The sequence below is a fragment of the Heliangelus exortis genome, chromosome Z (assembly GCF_036169615.1).
Source record: "Heliangelus exortis chromosome Z, bHelExo1.hap1, whole genome shotgun sequence".
Classification (NCBI taxonomy): domain Eukaryota; kingdom Metazoa; phylum Chordata; class Aves; order Apodiformes; family Trochilidae; genus Heliangelus; species Heliangelus exortis.
The window spans coordinates 37591046-37612512 of NC_092454.1; the positions used below are offsets into that span (position 1 = coordinate 37591046).

General features: G+C 39.5%; 1 protein-coding gene across 6 annotated transcripts in view; it reads right to left on the reverse strand.

Annotated features, from left to right (window-relative positions):
- Positions 1 to 21467, reverse strand: part of TRPM3 (transient receptor potential cation channel subfamily M member 3) — a 352377-nt gene that overhangs the window by 241281 nt on the left and 89629 nt on the right. For 3 of the 6 annotated variants that reach the window (XM_071730915.1, XM_071730912.1, XM_071730916.1), the window contains exon 1: positions 12384 to 12562. The exons of the other annotated variants lie outside the window; for them this stretch is intronic. In XM_071730915.1, coding sequence (XP_071587016.1) covers positions 12384 to 12473 — 90 coding nt within the window. In that variant the 5' untranslated portion in view covers positions 12474 to 12562. Of the gene's footprint in view, positions 1 to 12383; positions 12563 to 21467 lie in introns of those variants that run through there. 6 annotated transcript variants of the gene reach the window in all.

Genomic DNA, 21467 nt, shown 5'->3' on the forward strand with positions numbered 1-21467 from the left:
TGTTTCCTTATCAACCCTTCCCCAGTTTATAGAGCTAAAATTATCATGGAAGATTGTGCAGAAGTCCCTCATGTCCCTGCTGGCCTTTCCAGAAAAACACCTGAAGACTAGAGAAAGAGAGAAAGAAACAAGGAGCAACCTTACTCTACCTTCTAAATAATATAATAAATAATGTAATATTTTACCTTAGAAGATGACAAAGAGCCATATGCCATGAGTGAACCTATTAAACTAGCCAGCTTCCAAATACAATGCAGGAGTTTAAAGAAAAAAAGGCTATTACGTCTGTCCTCTCTCCTCAAAGTGGGCAAAATAAGAAATGGTAGACTTAAAGAAGTAACATTCCATGATGATTCAGCTAGTTAAAATGTTAAAAACAATAGTATCTTTCCATAACAAAATATTGTGATGCATTATCCTTAAATTCTTAATTAGGATAGCTCAGTAATTTAATACATCTGTTCTCTGCACCAACCAATAACAGGTGAAGCAAGAGGCAAATGAAAGACAATATTTTAACTTAATCACCTTCTCACTAGAATAAAATTAATTTTATGTTTTAATTACATTATAATAATCTCAATATTTTCTTCAATAACTTTCTTGACACCGATAAAAGCACTCTGTCGGGCTCTTTCATGTCATCACATTATTTGAGGGATGAAAGATATTTTTGATGAAGTGATTTTATTTCACGCTTTATTACTGCCTTTGACATAATTTCCAGAGAGCCCCAAAGGCATTTCTTTTTACTGTAGCATAGACTTGTTAGCAATTCAGGTGGAATAAAACCACTCAGATTTACTTTATGGTCCCGTGGTCTGAATTTTTCACATGGCACCCTTTCAAACATTAAGGGTTGCAGAACAACACTGAAATAATTTGCTTTTAATACCATATACCACCAACACATTAAGTGGCACTGCAACTCTGTCTTCTTGCTTACATGACTTCTGTACTTATTGACATTTTAATATTATTTTTAAAACAATAGTTAACTGCTCATAAATTGCCTTTTTTTTTCTTTTCTTTTTTTTCTTTCCTATTCTAATAATATACAGCAAAAATACTGCCTTTAAAAAATAATTATTTCTCTGGAAACAAGATCTTAAAGCCCTAATTCAGTCACAAATTAGAAAACTTGCATTTATTTTCTGATAGGCAAGATTACTGCAGTGCTTCATGTACTACCAGTTCTTGCAAAGGCCATCAGGAATCAAAGCCCCTTGCCATCTCCTGTAAGTACTCATATCTGAAAAGAATGAGCCCCAAGAGAAGCAGAGACAGAGCAAAGTCCTTCTGTGTGCACGAAACATGGACAACCCTGCATGATTTTTCTGACACCTCACCTTCATTATGGTAGCCCACTGACTATGAAGCAAAGAAACGGCAAGAATTCGCTGTATTTTCTAAGATGAAGGTAAAGACACCAATGAAACAGCTGTATTTAGGGAAATCACTGCAAAATAATATAGATGTGAAGCGGGTAAAAGGATAAAAACCTGCAGCTATTGCAATGACCTTTACTTTAAAACTGCCAAGTATTTTTGTTCCTCCATGGCTGCATTAAGAGAGAAAAATTACTATGACCATTTTTTTTCTTCTTTTTTAAGAAGCGGTGCCTTTCCTAGAAAGAAAATTTGCATTTTCCAACCTGAAAGTCAAAACCATTTTTCTCCCTACATTGTACTGATAGACCACAGCCTCCTTCTTGAAAATGGCTTTACACGAACACGTCTACCTCTTTTACATTTAAGCTCGCTCATAACAAGATGAATTCTGCTGCTAAGCTTCTTGTTATATCTCTCTTTTTTTCTCAGCTGGGATAATATTTCTTATTGTGGAAACTGTTTTGGTGCTACATCACTTCTAAGTCAGTGGTCCCAAGCTGAGATATATTTAGGGAAAAAAATCAGCCAGTATGGCAACCTGATTCACCTTTGATACTATAAAGAATACATAATGCACCAAAGAGTTAACTACACAAAGTGGCTACTCCTGCATATGAAAAGGAAAAATCATTATTGGGTTTCACATTTCTTTCCCTTTAAGAATAAGTAAACTGACATAATGCAACAGAAGCTAGTTACATATGAACATGCCCCGTTACCACAAGAGAAGCATCAGCTCATCTCATCATTGCTGAGAAGCATGACTTCAAGAAATGAGCAGCTTTTAGGACCCTAGAGTTATATCAACAGTTCTGCAACCCCAGCTGTAAAATGTCTCCACCACACAGCCATAACTTGGTTGTAAAATGTAAAAGTACAAGCAGGACAGCTAACAGCACAACAGCAGTAATGCAAGCATACCTGTGCAAAGATGCAGTGAAGCTACATTGCAACACCCATCGCTGCCTGGATTTGAGGTGTTAGATGAATCCCTGGATGATAAAGCAAGAGACTGCAAAGACACAGCAATGCCCTACTCGGGTCTTTTCTCTGCCATTATTAAATGATGACACTGGTGGCACGGAAGCAGAACACACAACAGAAAGAAGAACCTTTCTCTTTGCTAGAAATATGACTTTTGAGCTTCCAAGGACAAATAATGCAGCTCAGGAAATTAATTAGCAAATTAACAAGGAAATTGTTACATTGATGGATACTTTCTACATGCCTGTGTTTTAAACAATCTGATACCAAGGGCTCAACTGCCATCACTTCTCAGAATGCATCAAATCCTACTGAAGGAAGGATAGTGGTGGCTCATTTCTTATTACTATTAAAGTCACTGAGCAGCTGAGTGCAGGCACAGGTAAATTATTGCCTTCATTTTACTGTTGGTAACATGTATATTACTTTCAAAAACATCTGGTGTACCAGCTCGCTACTGATAACAGTATGCTTTAGGATGTGTTCCAACTATTTCAGTTTTTCAGTCTACACTTGGTAATAATGAAAATCAATTCTTAACTATTAATCAATGATAAACCAGAAAAGACTGCCAACTGGACATCAAAAGACTGTCTAGGAGAAAAAGAATCTATATATTTTGACTGTCTTTGTTTCTAGGTCTCTTTTCATTTTCTCATTGATAGTGAATAAAACAGTACAAAAAGCCTAACAATCTGTTTCTGAAAACTATAACACAGTTTAACATTATATGGCACACAAATACACTTATAAGTAATTTTAAATATTATTTATCAGAGGTAACTTCCCTGAGTTATAGAATTATTCTATCAGTCAAAAACATTTTTTTTTTCAAATCCAAATGAAGAATAAAATCAGTACCAAAAGATTAAGCTTCTTCCTCTCTCTTACAGCCACCTTTTCTTACAGTAAAGGGCTCAGGACTATAAATATTTTCTGTTTTATACAGAAAACAATTCTTTCTTCCATCATTCAGGAGAATCTTTCATTCAGTTTACTAAATCAGATTTTTTTATAGTATCCTGAAATAAAGTTACACTTGGTAATCAAATAGCAATGAGATTTTAGTTGATTTAACCTGTTGAAGTATGGAATTTCATGACAGACCTTAACAGAGCCTGCCACATGCTTCCCAGTCTTTATAAAATTCTTTATGGACACAGTCAAACTTTCTGTATTAGGAGAAATACTGTCCACCCTTCTATTTCACTTATTTCAGCCCAGACATAATTTCATATGTATATATTGTCACACTGTGTCTTACTCTAATGAAGCAATTTTTTTAAGCTTTTTAGCTTTCTCTTGGATTCCCCTATGCATTCTTTGTTGAGCAATTAAATACAAATAATTAACAGAACTAAGATCTAGTTTATCATTTGGTAAGAAATAGAGTGTCTAGCTTCTTTATGCGTCCAGAAATTGCTGGATCTAGATCAGACCTGCGACCCAGTTTAGGTAACTTGTATTTATTTGGTTGAACTAAATGCTCAATATGTTACTTTCTTATATGCTAGGTAAAAATAGCCAAAACATTTTTCTCAAGTGTTTCTTCTGATTCACTTTGCTTCCTCTCCTCTAGGCCTTATAAATTCCCTGCCTTTCAAGTCCATTTACTGACATTCAATTCAAATTAATTATAAAAAATTTTAGTAGTCTTAGTAAGGAAAACCAGCTGGGTAATATGTTGCTTTTCAAAAGTTTGGTACAGTACTTCTACACGTGTACACCTCTAAATCTGTGCTATTTACTTCACATTACAGACCCTTTAATTTTCAGTCATGTCAAGTCTCAGTTTAGTTTTGTTTTTTTTTTAAAAGTTAATTCCTCATTCCATGATCCCATGTCATGTACCATAGAGTCGTAAAATCATAGAATGTTAGATCTCTCTCAAAATGTTAGTTTGTTCTAATTTAAGACCATTATTCCTTGTCCTATCACTGGGCACCCCCTCCTTCCTCTTGACACTCACCCCTCAGATATTTATAGACATCAATACGATCACCTCTTAGCCCTCACAATGCTAAACAGCCCCAGTTGTCTCAGTGTTCCTTCACAGGACAGATCTTCAAGTCCTTTAATCATCCTTGTAGCTCTCTGTTGGACTTTCTCCACTGGGTCCCTGTCTCTCTTGAATCTAAAGCTGGATAGAGTATTCCAGGTGTGGTCTCACCAGAGCAGAGTAGAGGTGGAGAACCTCGCTAGATCTGCTGAATACCTTTTTTTTGATGCACCCCAGGATACCATTGGCCCTCTTGGCCTCGAGAGCACACTGCTGACCCATGGAGAATGTACTGTCCACTAGAACTCCAAGGTCTTTCTCCATTGAGCTGCTTTTCAGCAGGATGTCACCTAGTCTGCACTGGTACCTAATGTTTTTCCTACCCGGATGGATGTTGGACTCTACACTTGTCCTTACTGAACTTAATGGGGTTTACTTTGCCTAGCTCTCTACACTGTCTAGATCCTGTTGGATAGCAGCACAGTATCAGCCACCCCTTTCAGCTTTGTATCATCAGCAAACATGCTGAGGTTACGTTCCATCCCCTTATCCAGACTGTCAACGAGGATATCGAACAAAACTGAGCCCAGTACTGATCCCTGGGGAGGCCACAGAGCCTCCAGCTTGTCTCTATGCCACTGACCACAGCTCTCTGGACATTATTGTTGATCAAGTTACCAAGCCACCTCACAGTCCAATCATCTATCCCACATTTCTTGAGTTTTGCTACGAGAATGTTAAGGGACATTGTGTCAAAAGATTTACTGAAGTAAAAGTATATGACATCCACAGCTCTTCCTCCATCTACCCATTTGCTCATGCCTTTGTAGAAGGGTATCAGGTTTGTCAAGCAATATTTCCCCTTAGTATATCCATGTTGGCTACCACTATCTACTTAATAAATCCATATCGTCTACTACTACTACTATCACATACCATGGGAGAGATCATAGAATCATAGAATTTTCTGGGTTGGAAGGGACCTTTAAGATCATTTAGTTCCAACCCCCCTGCAGGGACACCTCCCACTGGATCAGGTTGCTCAGAGCCCTGCCCAGCCTGCCCTTAAAAACTTCCAGAGTTTCCACCACCTCCTGGGCAACTTGTTCCAATGCCTCACCACCCTCATGGTGAAGAATTTCTTCCTAACGTCTAATCTAAATCTACCCTCCGCTAGTTATAAACCATTCTCCCTAGTCTTATCTGATATCCTAAAAAGTCCACCGCCAGCTTTCTTGCAGGCCCCTTCAGATACTGGAAGGCTACAATGAGGTCTCCTTGGAGTCTTCTCCCCTCCAGACTGAATAACCCCAACTGTCTCAGTCTGTCTTCATAGGAGAGGTGCTCCAGCCCTCTGATCATCCTCATGACCTTCTCTGGACACACTCCAGCATGTCCATACCTTTTTTGTAGCGGCTCCAGAACTGGGCACAATGCTCCAGGTGGGGTCTCACAAGAGCAGAGTAGAGGAGAAGAATCATCTCCCCTGACCTGCTGGCAATGCTTCTCGTGATGCAGCTAAGGATGTAGTTAGCTTTCTGGGCTTCGGGTGTACAGTGATGGGTCATGTTGAACTTCTCACTCACCAGCACTCCCTGCTAGGTGATAAGGTCCAGTCAGCATGTGTTCATGAAAGACAGGTCCTAATAGACAAAAGTGATCTCCTTCTTTGACAAAGTGACCTTGTCAAAGTGGATAAGAGAAACACTGTAAATGTTACTCACCTGGACTTTAATAAAGGCTTTGACACTTTCTGAAAGCATTCTCCTGGAGAAACTGGCTGCATATAGCCTAGGCTTGTCTACAGTTCGCTAGGTAAAAAACTGTCTGGATGGCAGGGCGACGGAGAGTTGTGTTGAATGGAGTTTAATCCAGTTGGCACCTGGTCACAAATGGTGTTCCCCAGTTCTCAATGTGGGGCAAGTTCTGTTTACTATCTTTGTCTGTGATCTTGATGAGTGCACCCTCAGTAAGTCTGCAGATGACTCCAAGCTGAGTGGGACTGTTGATTTGCCCAAGGGTAGAAAGGCTCTACCGATGGATCTGATTAGGCTGGATCAATGGGCTGAGGCCCGTTGTATGAGGTTCAGCAAGGCCAAGTGTTGGGTCACAACAACCCCTTGCAATGCTACAGGCTTGGAGAAGAGTGTTGGAAAGCTGTCAGAGAAAAAGGACCTGAGGCTACTGAGTGTCAGCCAGCAGTGTGCCCAGGTGGCCAACAAGGCCAAGAGCATCCTGGCTTCTATAAGGAACAGTGCAGCCAGCAGGACTACAGAAGTGATTGTTGCCCTGTACTCAGCAGTGGTGAGGCCACACCTCCAATCCTGTGATCAGCTTTGGGCTCCTCACCATGAGAAAGACATTGAGGTGTGGAGTAAGTCCAAAGAAGGCAACCAAACTGGTGAAGGGTTTAGACCACAAGTCATTTGAGGAGCATCTGAGAGAACTGGGGTTGTTTAGTCTGGAGAAAAGGAGGCTGAGGGGGACCTTATCACTCTCTACCATGGGTCAATTAAAACATGCGAGACAGAAAAAGCCAGCATAGGTTTATCAGGGGCAAATCATGCCTAAAAACCTGATTACCTTTTATGACAAAGCAACCAGCTGAGCTGATGCAGGGTGAGTGGTGGACATGATCTACCAGGGCTTTCCTAAGGCCTTTGATACAGTACTGCACAGCCTCCTCCTGGAGAAACTGACTCATCGTGGCATTGACAAGTTGTGTGTGCACTGGGTAGAGAACTGACTGACAGACTATACCCAGAGGCTATTAATAAAGAGTTCACGCTCCAACTTGCAAGGTTGCAAGTGGAGTCACCCAGGGATCAATATTGGGCCCGATGCTGTTTAACATCTTCATAAGCTACCTGGATGTTGGGATCAAGAGCACCCTGATGAAGTTTGCAGATGACACCGAGATCAGTGGAGAAGCTGACAACCCAGAAGGGAGAGCCACAATCCAGGGTGACTTAGACAGACTGGATAAGTGGTCTAACAGGAACTTTATAAAGCTCAGTGTAGGGAAGTGAAAGGTCTTGCACCTGGGAACATAAAACCTAGGAGTGCAGCACAGACTGAGTTAGACCTTGCTGTAGAGTAGCTCTGTGGAAAGGGAACTGGGAGTCTTAGTGGACAACAGACTCAACATGAATGAACAGTGTGCTGCAGCAGCAAAGAAAGGCAAGAGGATACTGCATCAAAAAGGGCATCACCAGAAGAGACAAAGAAGTCATCATCCAGATCTACTCAGCGCTTGTCAGACTGCACCTTGACTATTGTGTTTAGTTTTGGTCCCTGCTGTACAAAAAGGATGTGAACAGGCTGCAGATGGCCCAGAGAAGAGACACAAGTATGATCAGAGAAAAAGAGCACCTGACATAAAGGAAGAGTCTGGGAAAACTAGGTTTGTTCAGCCTTGAGAAGAGAAGACTTAGGGGAGACATTATGACAATGTTCCAATATTTAAAGGATAGCTACAAAGAAGATGAGAGACTCCCTATTAAAAAGGAGTGACATGTACAAGACAAATGGCCATTGGCAGAAGTTGAATGCAAGAGGAAAATTTTTCACTATGAGGATGGTTTCCCATTGGAAGTTTCAGACATTGGAATGGTTTCCCAGGGGAAGTGGTAGATTCACCTACTTTGGAAAGTTTTAAGTCTCAGCTTGACAGGGTGCTGAGACGTCTCATAGAAACAATATTAGAAGGGTTGGACCAGATGATCCTCGAGGTCCTTTCCAACCTGACATTCTGTGATTCTTTGACAAGAGGAAATGGTTTCAAGTAGTACCAGGTGAGTTTTAGATATTAGAAGAAACTTCTCTACTGAAAGGATTTTGAAACACTGGAACAGGCTGACCAGGGAGGTAGTGGAATCTCCATCTCTGGATGTTCTTAAAAGATGCATAGATGTGCTGCTTAAGAATATGGTTCAGCACTGGAATTGACAGAATTAGGTTAATGGTTGGACTTGATGATCTTAAAGGTCTTTTCCAAACAGGGCGATTCTATGATACCTGTCCCAAGCAAAAGTGCAACATAGAAGGATACAGGGTCCTTTGAGTGAAGTCTTTACTGTGCTGTCATTCATTAATTTTTAAGAGCATATAATGTTGTTCTAAAATGTCTGTTTGATCTAAATTGTACTAATTGGAACTGGGTTACTTTCTTGGGAAAGACTGACATGTGGAGACTTGGAAACTCTCTTTCACCATAAAACAGAAATGTGACTAACAGAGGTTTCTGCAACTGGAACAATAGCTCTTATATATACAGAGGCTCAAAGTGGATCAAGACTGCTTGCCACTAATATTAACACTTCCTTAAAAGAAATACAAAACCATCAAGGTAACAAGACCATGGCGAAAACTACAAAGAAACAAGCTATAGAACTCAAACAGAGAAACAGAAGCTAGTCAAGCCACTGCTGGAAAGCCACCTTTAGAAACTAACCTGACTCTCAGGAGAATTATGGTTTCCCATGCTATACGAAGCCACCCTCTCTGTGCCTGTGCTCAAAGCACTTCCTAATCCTCATATTTCAGATTGGAAGGCATTAGGCAGCGCATTAGCATGTGTTTAAGTACATTGAAACAACTCCAAAAAGTACCATCATGGAATGTGCTACAGGAAATATTTATTAAGGTGGAGGGGAAGGGGAGGATGGGAGCAGTGAAGGATGAGCTGATGACATAATTTGTAAGTATGTTTTTCAATTATTTCAGTTTGTATTTCAAATACAGCTAGTAGTCTAGTAGTCTGTTAGAAAATTAAAACCTGGGAAAGCAGTATTATAAAACCACACCTAAACATGAGAGTATTAGTGAAGTTGTTTAGAAGAGGGACACATGACTGGAAGAAAAGCACAGAGAGGAAAGCTGGACAAGGTGTGCACATGTTCCTTGTTTATCTAAATCAACTGAGGCCACTGTGGCCAGAGTTGCATCTAATGTCACCTCAGGCAACTGAGCACTGGACACCATTTCAACAGAGTGGAATAAGACCATAGCCTATCTCTTGAATAGTATATTTTATAATTTTCTTAAAACCAGTCATTCCAAGTCAATCCTAGAGATGTGTTAGTGAGTATTACAAAGCAAGAGGCCTCCATGCACATCCTAGATTCTGGTAGTTATCTAGATCTAGTGTGAAAGACACTGAAGCTACACTTAAAATTATATCCACAGGAACTTTAAACTTCTCATTGAGATGACATGGAATTAATTTAAAAGTTGCTGTTTACTTCCAAGATCTAGGTCATGCCACAGTGATTTTCTTGTGTAAAACAGGAAATCTCTGCTATCTCTCAATCTTTCAAGTGCAGAAAAAGGTTTATTCTTGAACTTAATGATGCAATCTAGTTGTTTTGTTCTGGTATACTAAAATAAAGCATAGAAATGGTAAAGACACAACAACATTTTATATTCTCTTAGTCTTAATAAATTCACAATATACATTAAAATAGTTTGTCAACCAATCACAGATAAGGCAGATAATAATAAAAATGTGCACATTGATGTTTACATATCATTTTTTTGCTAAGTTTATTCTGTTCTAGAGTGCATTCTCTGCAGACAAAGACTTAATTAAAAGGGGTGTACTGGATATCTACTGAGAAACAATATTGCATTAGCCCCTAAAATAACTTAATCCTTTTGGAAATTGGCAGTTATAAGGAAATGTAGGTAGCTGCCTGTCCACTGTCTGTGGATTTACAGGATCACCTTTCATTTAGAGAAAAATTAAAGGAAAACTCTTTTTTTTTTTTTTTTTTTTTGAGAAAGACGTGAGAGAGAAAACAATACTGGCATCCTTCTCTAAAGTGAATTTGTATACATAAAAAGGTCTAAATTACGTGGGAAAAAAGCATTAAAATATTTACTGCTCATCTGGTAATACAATGCTGCTGTTACCACACTTTCTCCTTAATAGCTCCTTGTGACAGATAATTGTTCAGGTTGGCTATTGTATCCTTTTGGGAATTAGGACAATGGAGCTGCTCTAATGTGAATCACTTGCTTTGAACACAAGACAAAGATACAAAGTATCTATTGAAAGCAAAATTTTAAACTGATTTGGAGCCCTGAAGATACTGATCCAAGGATTTCCTTCAATCGAAAAGCTCTGCCCATCAGCTCAGGGAGATATGAGGATCCTACCTCCTTTGCTGTGGTCTCTGCCACAATTCACAGAGCCTTTCAGGCAGAGGTTGCTTATCTCTGGTTATTTACCCTGCTCTTCTTAACTCTGCAGGGTCCACTCCCTATCTGGCCCTAAAAGGTTATAGCTGTATCTTTATAAAATCAGTTTCAGTCAGCTCTTTTAATAATTAATCACCATGTTCACCCTTAAAACATGCAATGAAGAGAAACCATACACAGGGGGCAACATTTGTCTGCCAAAAAAAAAAAAATATTGCAGACCTTTTTTTTTTTTTTTTTTTCCTTCTCCAGATACTGAGATACTGAGAAATAAAGAAATTCACCACACCTCAGGAAAATTATGTATATAAATGTATCTGATTTTTAGAGTATGAAGATTCTAACGTGTGTTTCTAAAAGGAGGTAGGAGATAAGAAGCCTCTGCAAGAGAGGCTCTTGCTCTCTCTGCAAGAGAATCAACACCACTTTCTAGTTTGCTCTGTATTAGTTATATGTGAATTTTCCAGCAATTTAAGTTTTGTCTTTTTTCTGTTCTTTGAAGCTTCTCACAATGTACCTCCCAGCAGCCATACATCTGATTTGGAATCAGAAATATTTTTCTGGGGTAGGTCTTCCCTGTGAGGATATGGCAAATAACTGTAGAGTCACTTGTGCATCACATAGTCAATAACTATGTGTGCAATACATGCCTGCAAAGTGCACTACCGTACACTACACTACTGTTTAAATATGTTGCATTTGTAAGGATTGACCTAATTTCAATGCTTCTCCCACACAATCAAAATGGTTATAACAAATGCTGCCTTCTAACACTGTGTTAGAGTAGGCATGTCTTACCTGTATGCATGTTAATTTCACATTCAAACCACCAGGTACTAAAATGAACAGAAATAATGTCATAAAGCATTTTATAAAACATATTAAAGGTGCAGAAGCCTAAAGGGAAGAGATAATATTTACATTTTCATTGTATAATCCATTTAAATAAGAAGTTCCAAAGACAAAGACAGTTTAATTTAACTGTCTTTGTAACAGTTGCAGGCTAATGTAACCTTTTTTGGTCAAAAAGTTGATTCAAGCTATTTTGTTTTTCACTTACAAATGCTTCTAAAACGGCTCCAGGGGGACATGCAGTAACAATGGCAATTGGCATGCTGAGATCAAGAGCCCTCCACTATCTATAATGCCAAATTTGCTTATTTATTTAATAACTAATAAAGATGTCATAGGAAAGCATGGCTTAAAAACACCTTCAAAGGAATGTTCAATATTGTGACTCTTGGTTTAACACTCAAACAAAAAATCATCACGAGAAAGTTTCACTGATGCCATCTGCACTGCCAGTCTTTAACTCACCCTATTCCTATGCACAGCTGTCAACAAAGCAAGACAATTTTTGTTCACTCACATACCATTCCACTTACAACCTGGTCTGAGTAGTATTAGACCTTCAGGTATTTCCTAGGGACTAGCTAACCCGGAGGAACAGACAGCAGAGAACTGTTCACAAAGGAGCACACCTTAGAGAGGCTCCTTCTTCATCCCTAGAAGTTCACGGCTCTGTCTTGTTTTAGGAAGAAGCAAACTGGAGCACAGACTAAATCCACCCTACTCCCTTTGTACCCTTTTCACAGACCTTTCTCGACAGATAAACATGTCAAACCGGAGTTCAGAAACACGATTTTTTATCTTCAGGTACTCGCGAGGAGCTTAAAAGGTAGCAGGAAAGGTAATTAATAGTAAAGTTGGGACTATCTCTAAATTAACTTTCCAGCAACAGCGTCTGCAGTCCTCCGGGCAGATGCTGAGGGGCAGACACCGGCTGTCGACGCGGGCTGTCACCCTACCTTAAGAAGTCTGACGGACGGGAGGAAGGCGGCATGGCACAGCTTCCGGATGGTCCAGTTGAGTGGCCGGGGAGCATCGGTCTGATTCATGACCCTCCACAAATCCCACCGGGAGCGAGATCAGCCGCAGACCTGACAGCGCCTACAACCCACACAGACCGCCGGGCCCCGGGCGTCCCAGGCGCATCCCCCCGCCTCACCCGCGCCCGCGCTGCGGCAGGGCAGGGCCGGGCCGGGCAGGGCAGGGCCGGGACGCGGAGGGCTGGGATGGGCTGGGATGGGCTGGGATGGGCTGGGCTGGGATGGGCAGGGCTGGGCAGGGCTGGGCTGGGCGAGCGACGCCGAGCGGCGGTAGCCACCGATCCTCCTTAAGAAAGCCGTCTCCTGCGTGGGAACCGCAGTGCTCATGCATACCAAATGCGGCTGAATGGAAGCGACCAGCCCGCTGCTCTGGGCAGGCTGCGCGGAAAGGGGCAGCCCGAGTAGGAAAAAAAAGAGGCTGCAGGGAATGCTGCTGCTCCTGGTCTCCCCCTCCTGCTCTCCTCAGAGAGCAGACAGGTTAGCCGCTCCCAAGCAAGCTGAGCCATCCCTCTGGCTCCTTCGCTTCCCTGGGAGGAAAGCAGAGCAGAAAGGAGGCAATTTAAATAAAGCCAGCGGAGGGGTACTTGCACTTTCTTTCCCAAAGCATTGCGAAGAGTGGGAAACCGGCATGCGGGGAGGGGCCAACGCCCAGACAGCTAAGACTGAGAGGGGGAAAAAAATTAATTTACTCTTGATCTACTGATATAATGGACCTATAAAGCACAGTTCCATTGATCTGGCATAGTACTGGCATAGTACACTCACTAGTGACGAGTGGCAGCGTGTAGAAGCTGAACTACAAAAGGATGAGTGTTAAGATGGACATCCTAAAAAAATACAAACCCAGAACCAAAAAACCGAACAAAAGCAAAGAAACCCAGCCCAAACCAAATAAAAAAAGCAAACAAAATCCGAACAACCCCACCTCAAAATAAAAAACCTAAACCAAAACAAACAAAAAAACAACAAACCAACCAACCAACCAAAAAAACCGTTCAGAAATCAAATCATTTTAATATTAAACTTACGTGCATAATAATAATAATAAAGACATGCAAACTCATGAAGCAATACAACTGGTGCACTTCAACTACATCGAATAGTCTCCATTTGGTGCAGTTACTGACTTTCCCAGCTAACGAAGATATTCTTAATGTCAGCTCTCCAGCTAGAGGAGAAATACCTTTTCCCCACTATTTTTTGAAGTCAGAAAGTGCAATAGCAAACATTTTATTAAGCAATAGGGATTTTTCATTTTGCCAGTAATAACTAGCTTTAACTCTGATTATAGAGGAAAACAGTACAGTTCAAATCTCTTGTAACTTACGTTAGAAAATACACATTCAATTTATGTGGCTACATTCATCAGCAAAAGATGAATAATTTGCCAAATGAGAGTAAAGAGCTGAAGCATATTGTTTCCATGAGGCTATGATAATCCACCTAGTTTACGTATTATGGTCTATAATGGTTTGCAGTAGAGTTGCAAATCTAAAACTCTCTAATAGGAAACATTTCTGGTTTGCGTTTCAAAGTTTGTTTAGGGACAGTCAACTCTGGGGAGACCAGGGAAACCTAGTATCTCCGTCTATACCACCATATCCTCCAAGGGAAATGGAAGATCCTAAAAACACTGAAGCCATCCCAATATACAAGGGTAGCAGTCAGTTTTTACACCCCAGTCTTTTCCAATGGAAGTCTTGTCCTTGTACATGGGTATTCTCCAAAGCCTGTATATCAATTGGGGCCCATGTAGAAGAAGTCCATGTGCATCGAAGTGGAAGTTCGGTTCCTTTATGCTTTATTTTGAATGCATGCATACCAGTCATCTCTTCCTCATTGTACTCTCTCAGGAACAGTATGAATATTTTTTGACCTCAGTGTTGGATAAAGAAATTCTCCCGCCCAGAATATAACGTCCTAGAAAAAAGTGCAAGGCTGATGATGCACGAGAAGAGCACTTTCACCTGTTCCACCCCACTGTGCATGGCAAAATTATTAAACTTTAAAGGCACACAGACCAGATCCTGGGTTGTCTGTGAGATGGAAATGTGGAAAACCAGAAGCCATTCCCTTGTGATAAAATTCATGCAGAGGATTTTCTGATTATGACTGGATTGCTAGTTTAAGTTATATGCAATTAAATGCCTTCTTGCTTAAGCTCGGAATGTTTTGATTTTTGTTTGGGTTTTTTGCTTGGTTTGGGGTTTTTGTTGCTGTTTTTTGTTTTGTTTTGTTTTGCTTTATAAAAGGAGGAAGAAAAACTTGCTGTTGATAGGGAAATGGAACATAAGTAAGTAAGTAAGTACAATTTTCAGAAACCACTTTTCCAAGGGTCTATAAAAGAGACAAAATTAAGTTGGTAGAAAAAATGATCCTGACTTTAAATAGCATGCACTTTAACAGGTGAGCATTAAAGTAACCTTGCTCTGTTATAAAGGTACTAATATCTAATGATCAAGCTTATGTGGTCGATAGTAAAAAGAAAGTAAAAGATTAAAACAGGTCAGAAACAAGGACTCTCAACACTCCAAAGACCATGCCTTTCCCCTCAGGCCTTGCTGATAACTTTTCTTCACCCTTGAAATCAGGCCAGAGTTTCTTGGGAAGGTACCAGACTCATCATTACCTTGACCCTTTTGTATCCATTTTGCATTAGGCATCTACAATAAACCAAAATATTGTGCTATGTGCCAAGGACAAAGAAGAGAGAGGAATCATAGCATCCCGTCCTTCTTTTCACTGGGTAAAGTAACAAACCTCTGAGGAGGCCGAGAGCTGAAGACAGTAAAGAAACATAACAGATAGCTTTAATAAACTAAAAATAGCGAGCCCAATGTATCTTCTATCTTCCACAGAGCTTCCTGTCTTTAATATGAACTCTATCATTGCTGCCTTCTGCGAACAGTACCTTAGGGACAAGCACTGTTATGTGCTGCAATATTTAATACACACCAACCTTCTTTCACAGGCCTGTTTTCCATGGCCTTGTTCCTTGCCTAGTCATTTGCATTTGCATAAAGTGACTGCAAGAACATTTTCTCTTAGTGGCAGCAAGGAAGTTCAATGGACAAGACATTACCATTATATGGGAGCTTTACTTCCACCACAGAGTCTTTGCGTGCCTTTGGATAGATAATTTAATTCCTGCTTGGACTTTTTAAAATTTGTTTTAAGTGTAATGTATGTATCTTACCTATAAGCAATACTGCAGTGATTTTGAGACTTTTGAGTCTAGTTTCAAGAAAAGTCAAGCAAGAAGATTTCTTTGTTATGATGGCAGCCTCCACCAATTTTTCAGAAGTGTAAGTGGTGAACTTAGGTTAGGAAGCAAACAGGTAAACTCTGAATTTTATTTTTTTTTTAGATGCTGATAACAGTTTTTAAAAGTACAGTGAAGGACTAAGGAGATGATAAAGTGAGATTCTTTATCACTTCAGTGAAAAAGTCAGAATTTGAATCTTTTATTCTATCCCATTGAAAAAAACAAGTGCCAGCACTTCCACAATCTGAGGCCTGTTAGGATATGCAAAGATGAAGCAATCCCACTAGGATTTAAGTTCCTGCTTGGCTAGAGCTACAAGACAGAGCTTCCACTTTCATATTAAAACACTCTATCCTTGAAGCATATTCACTGCACTATCAATATTCACATCTAGTTCTTTGTCTCTTGCCAAGGAGAACCTTTGGTACCACAGGAAGGCATAGCAAATATAAGACAAATTCCACTGGTTCCTGTGATACAAAGGTATTTCTGTTCTTAAACCTATTGTTAATGGAAAGTGCTTTTAAGACCACCTCTTTGTAGATTTCTCCCATGTAGTGTGATAATAATCCTACATTAGAAAGCTATGGTATTGCAAATTTTAACACCTCTGGGAATACTGCATGGTGAAAAATTGCTATGAAGCCCTTAACATCCAGACTACCCTCAGCACACAAGTAATATCCAACATTTTCAACCTGAGACCAAACATTTAAAGAAAAGGTATTGTGGACTGCAAAGTTAGCCACTGCTCTCCTAACCTGCACAGTTAACAATTCCTTTGAACAATGAAATAAGAGACACTGTATAAATTAAAAAGATAAAGGGCAGAGCAAGGAAACCAGAAAAGCATGCCAAACTGCATGGTAGAAAGCAATCCCTTCCATGTACTCACTGACCAACTGGGGATAGGCAAGCGAAAGCAGGAGAGTTTTCCCATGATACCTGTTTTTCCCCATCAGATATTCCCCTCATCATCAGACAGGAGAAGAAAGATGCATATGCTTCACAGTGCAGCTATAGAGCTTGTTTTGTGAAGGACTCTTTGCTCATGGAGCAAACATTCTTTCCTGTTTCCTCAAGTATTTCCAGTTGTGCTGCCCAGTGGGGTAGCAAATATTAGAGAAAACAGAGCTACCCTTGCACTCCTTTTCTAGTCACGCTTATCACAGGAGTACTACAGAGACACAGTAAAGCTTTTCATAACAGCCTTTGGTCAGCTCCTAGGTTGGTGGAGGAAATGGCAAGAGCATTTCGCAGGTATAGTCAAGAAATAATGGTTATCTTACTACCCAGTCACTTCATAGGTCTGTAAGTTAAAAGTATTGAAGAGCAAAACAATGAGCGGAAGACTGTATTTATAACAGCAACAGTGCTTTTTTCAATACACTTACATTTCTTTTACCTTCATTTTGTGTGATTTCTTGAGAAAAAAAGGAAACAGAAAGATAAGTATATGTTGTAACATTTGAATAAGCTATGCTTAATTATATGCCCGATTTAACATCCCAATGAACCCAGGTTTTCATGAAGATTAACTCAAATGCTAATTAATTTATAAAATTTCTCTACTGCTCTCATTTCTTTTCTATTCACAGCATGACTGAGGTAGGTTTATTTGCTGTTATGTTTGAAAAGATGTTTCACAGGCCTTCTGTCACATGCTCACATCCATCACCTCCTCTCTGCTACACACAGACCCACATATTAATTTAATGTCTATATACTTGTTAAACATTAATTAAATAATTAATATTTCAATGCAGACAATTTTGTAGATGGTTTCCAACACATATGTATATGTTACTATATGTAGATATAAATTAAGGCTTTTGGCACTAACTGTGAAGTCAGAATAAAGGGAATTTTTTCTCTTATTTTATAGGTGTGTGACCAATATAAAATAAATTCTCCTATACAGCTCCTTACTACCACCTTTTGGTCACCTGTAGTTGATATGCATCTGGCTTTTGCCTGGGAATGCACCTAGCTGGGCTACCACAACAGATCTCAGGGGCACCACAGCACACAGACACTGCAGAGAATCAGGGAAAGTGAGACAGAGGTGACCTTTGCAGTGCAGACACACAAAACACTCCCTTGTCAGGGGTATTTTCCTGGAGACCCTGTTAGATTGTTCTCAGTTCCAAAACAACTAAGGGGAGGTGCGGGCTCAAAGTCAGAAAATACACACAAAAAATGGAAGCCTGAGCAGCTATATCACAAGCAGCATTTACAGTTATTAGTGGCTTCATTTCTGCAGCTGCTGCTACAAAGTTCTCATAATTTGCACCAGTTTACCTTCAATCACTCTCCAGGTACTTTTAGATTTGCCTAGCATTAACTATTGAGGTTACGTTCTTGAATTGCAGTTTGCAGCCTTTTAGCGTTTATCTTGGATTAAAATACATAAGAATATAATACTTTTATTTTGGGACTAGAAATGTCTTTGATTGATTGTTACTTAGAAACAAATACTATATTTTAAATTACAGTCAATCTTAATTTAAACTGACTTTCAAGTGTAGGCAACCTTGTAGTTCATTAACCTTACAGCATAAGACAGAAATTAGACTGCTTGAATATCCAGATTTCTGTTTATGCTAAAAGTTTCTCTCCCTTTTTAGACATCATATTCTTAATTTTCAGTGTTTGACTTTGTATAATACTTTCTCACACCTCTAACTTCATTTTCTCTAGCATTTCCAGCTCAGATAGCAATGGTACTGAGTTATGCTGCTGTAATATTTTCCTATAGGTAAATGGGAAACATTTTCTAGTCTTGATAATACTGGTAAATTACATACAGAAAAAATGTGAAACCTTACAACTGGTGCAATTCATCCTGATTTACAAAAGGGCCCTTCTCTTCATTTGCCACAGACAGATGCAGTATGCATCAAGAGCATCTCTCTCACCTTGGCTCATAGTCCTCTAGAACTGGAAAGTAGTTCACCATCCTCTGAAAGTGTCAAAGAATTACAAAAATCTCTAATGCCTTCTGCTATGGGGTTATTAAGAACCAAGATAACAAAACAGTATATTCCACATGTACTGCATATTTGCATGCCTCCCCAACACCAGCTGCAGCCTCCTCCAAAGGGGAAGGGCCTTACCCTATAGCAGACATCATTCCTGATGATTAGCCTCCTGTAACCACTTGGCTCAGACTTGCAGGGTTGAGTAAATTCAGTGTTTCATTACTGAGCCATCTGATTTCCTGAGAATTCTATTCCACCAAATTTTTATCATCTTCAGCATGCATCGGTGCACACAGCTAACCCTCTGCTACCTTTAGAACTTTACCCATCTGCTCAGTTAGCTGTGCACCAGTATTCACAAAACTATGGGGAACTAATCTGGCCACCAAATGCTCACGGTGAAGTGTGTTTGCCAGCAAATGCTTCAGTCACCAAAACTGAAAACACCATATTGGGGCGCACTCACAACCACGAGAAATACCCCAGTGACTGATGTCCCAGGTGGGATAATAGACACAGCAGGCAGCACCACAGGAGCAGCTGCAGGAAGACTGACAAGTCAAAACAGATGTAGTGTTAGCAACTGACAGTAAAAAAGTCCTTGGTAAAGAGCTAAAATTCTGCTTTTTATACAGGTGCTACAAATTAATGAGCTGTATACTTGAATTTTACTAAGAAATATTGCACGGAAGTTCCAGACTCATTGGCAAATAAAGATTGAACAACCCCTGGAAAATTTTATTTTTCTTTTAAAGAATAACAAAAGGAAAAACGTAAGACTGGGACCAGTGCAAAATCAAACAAAAGGGGAATGGCAAAATCTGGACCAAACTGTACAACAAAACTATTATTCAAAACCATGCTTTTGTTTTTAAATACATATAAATTACCCCTGTGGTCTACTTTAGAAACACCTCTAAACGGTCCACCTTAATTGAGTCTTTTCAGCACTTTTACAAGTTTTGTTTTGATTTATCTTCAAAGCTGCATACCAAGTACACATACATTCTTGTTATGTCCTGGCCTCACAAACACCTGCAATTGTACATCTCCATTTTCACTGGGACAATTATAATCACATCTGGACAGCAACAAACTCTGGATGGTGCAATAGAGATGTTTTCTATAGTGTCTGTTGCATTTATTGTGTATTTGCATTCAGTGACAGACTGGGAACAAAATCAAAGCTTGAGGCCTTTTAGATTGATTGCTGATCAAAGATGTGGGAAAAGTAGTTAATGCCCTGTAGAGACAGTAATCTAGTTTCCTACCCAGATACAACAGATGGGTGACATGAAAAGTGCCAGATGAGGGCAACAGCAAAAAGAGCACCAATCATATCAAATAGGCTGTAGTCTCATCTTGCACTTGCCTAACCGCTTCTGGGATTGCTGTTTGAAAGCACCAAGGCAGATGCCTGTAAAAATTAGATAAATAATCTGCACTGATTTACTAAAAAATCCTTCTAGCTCTGACAGAAGACTCAAAGGTATCAAGCATACATATCACCATTAAAGATGACATTCTCTCGTACTGCCTTATACTATGGTAATTTTTTTTACTGGTGTCTGATGTTGCATGTAAATGATAAGTTTCTGGAGTCCTGTAACTGTACATACCTGGGAAATTAATGAAAAAAATTTGCTTATTAGAAGGAAACATTTTAACATTTTTTTTCTTGTAAAAATAGAAAAAAAATCTGCTTGTATTTTTTAATCCCTTTTATTGTTGGTGATGTAACAGGATTTAAATGCTTCTCCTACTCAGATGTTAAGCATAGGTTAGTTCCTTGCTTAAAAGAAAACAAAGAAATTAGGAAATCAGAAACTAAATCCTTACTGTTATTTTTACATTGCATCATATCTGTTTAACAGTTTATAGATTAATTGAATCAGTCCATTTGAAAAGCCATCACTCACATTGCAATAATTCCTGCCTAAACTATTACTCTGGGAGAGAACTTTTAACTGTTTGTGAATCTCTGTATTAAGTGTAGCAACAATGGTCCCCTATTCATGCAGTTCTAAACTCTTAAACTAGAGAGCAGAGTAGAACTGGAATATAAAACTGCACTGCAAAAGAATCTGTCTTTTTTGGTAGAGCACAACTATAGTACGACTCACGACAGACCAGCTACTCATTTATTTAAGGAACCAAGCTGTGCATACTTTTCCACATCTCCGGAGTATACTTAATTATACAGACATAGCAACAGCAGAATGCAGAAGAGAAGGAGAACTGAGCAAAAGACAAGGAAACAGGATTTTTTTATTTTTTTTTTTTTTTAAGGTGTCACACAGTCATGTAATTGGTGTCTGCAAGAGCCTTTAAGCATGCAACTGTGCTCATGGCTCCTCTATCACTACTATGAAACTGTAGTGACTCATGGACAGATCCCACTTGCAATACAGAGTTGTTGGAAGGTTTTTCTGGAGGAGCTTTTTTGGCATTAACTAGCAAGCCTTTGTCAGGTTAATGACCTCATTAACCTGCCTGTAACAGGCATAGCATAATAGTTGTTTTTAAAGCACTCTGTTATTTGAGTCCCATAATTTGTAAAATCTACTAATTCTATTTCTATTTATGAACAGTTCTGAGTAAGATTTTCTAATCTTAAGCAAAGACAGCACATGTATATTGTATTTTAGGTCCTTTCTCTACCACCAGAACCTGGATATAAAATTGAGAGCAATTTCCTAATGTAGTAATCCCATGTTCTATTTCTTTGAACAATGGTGATGCTAGCAGCCTTAGTAA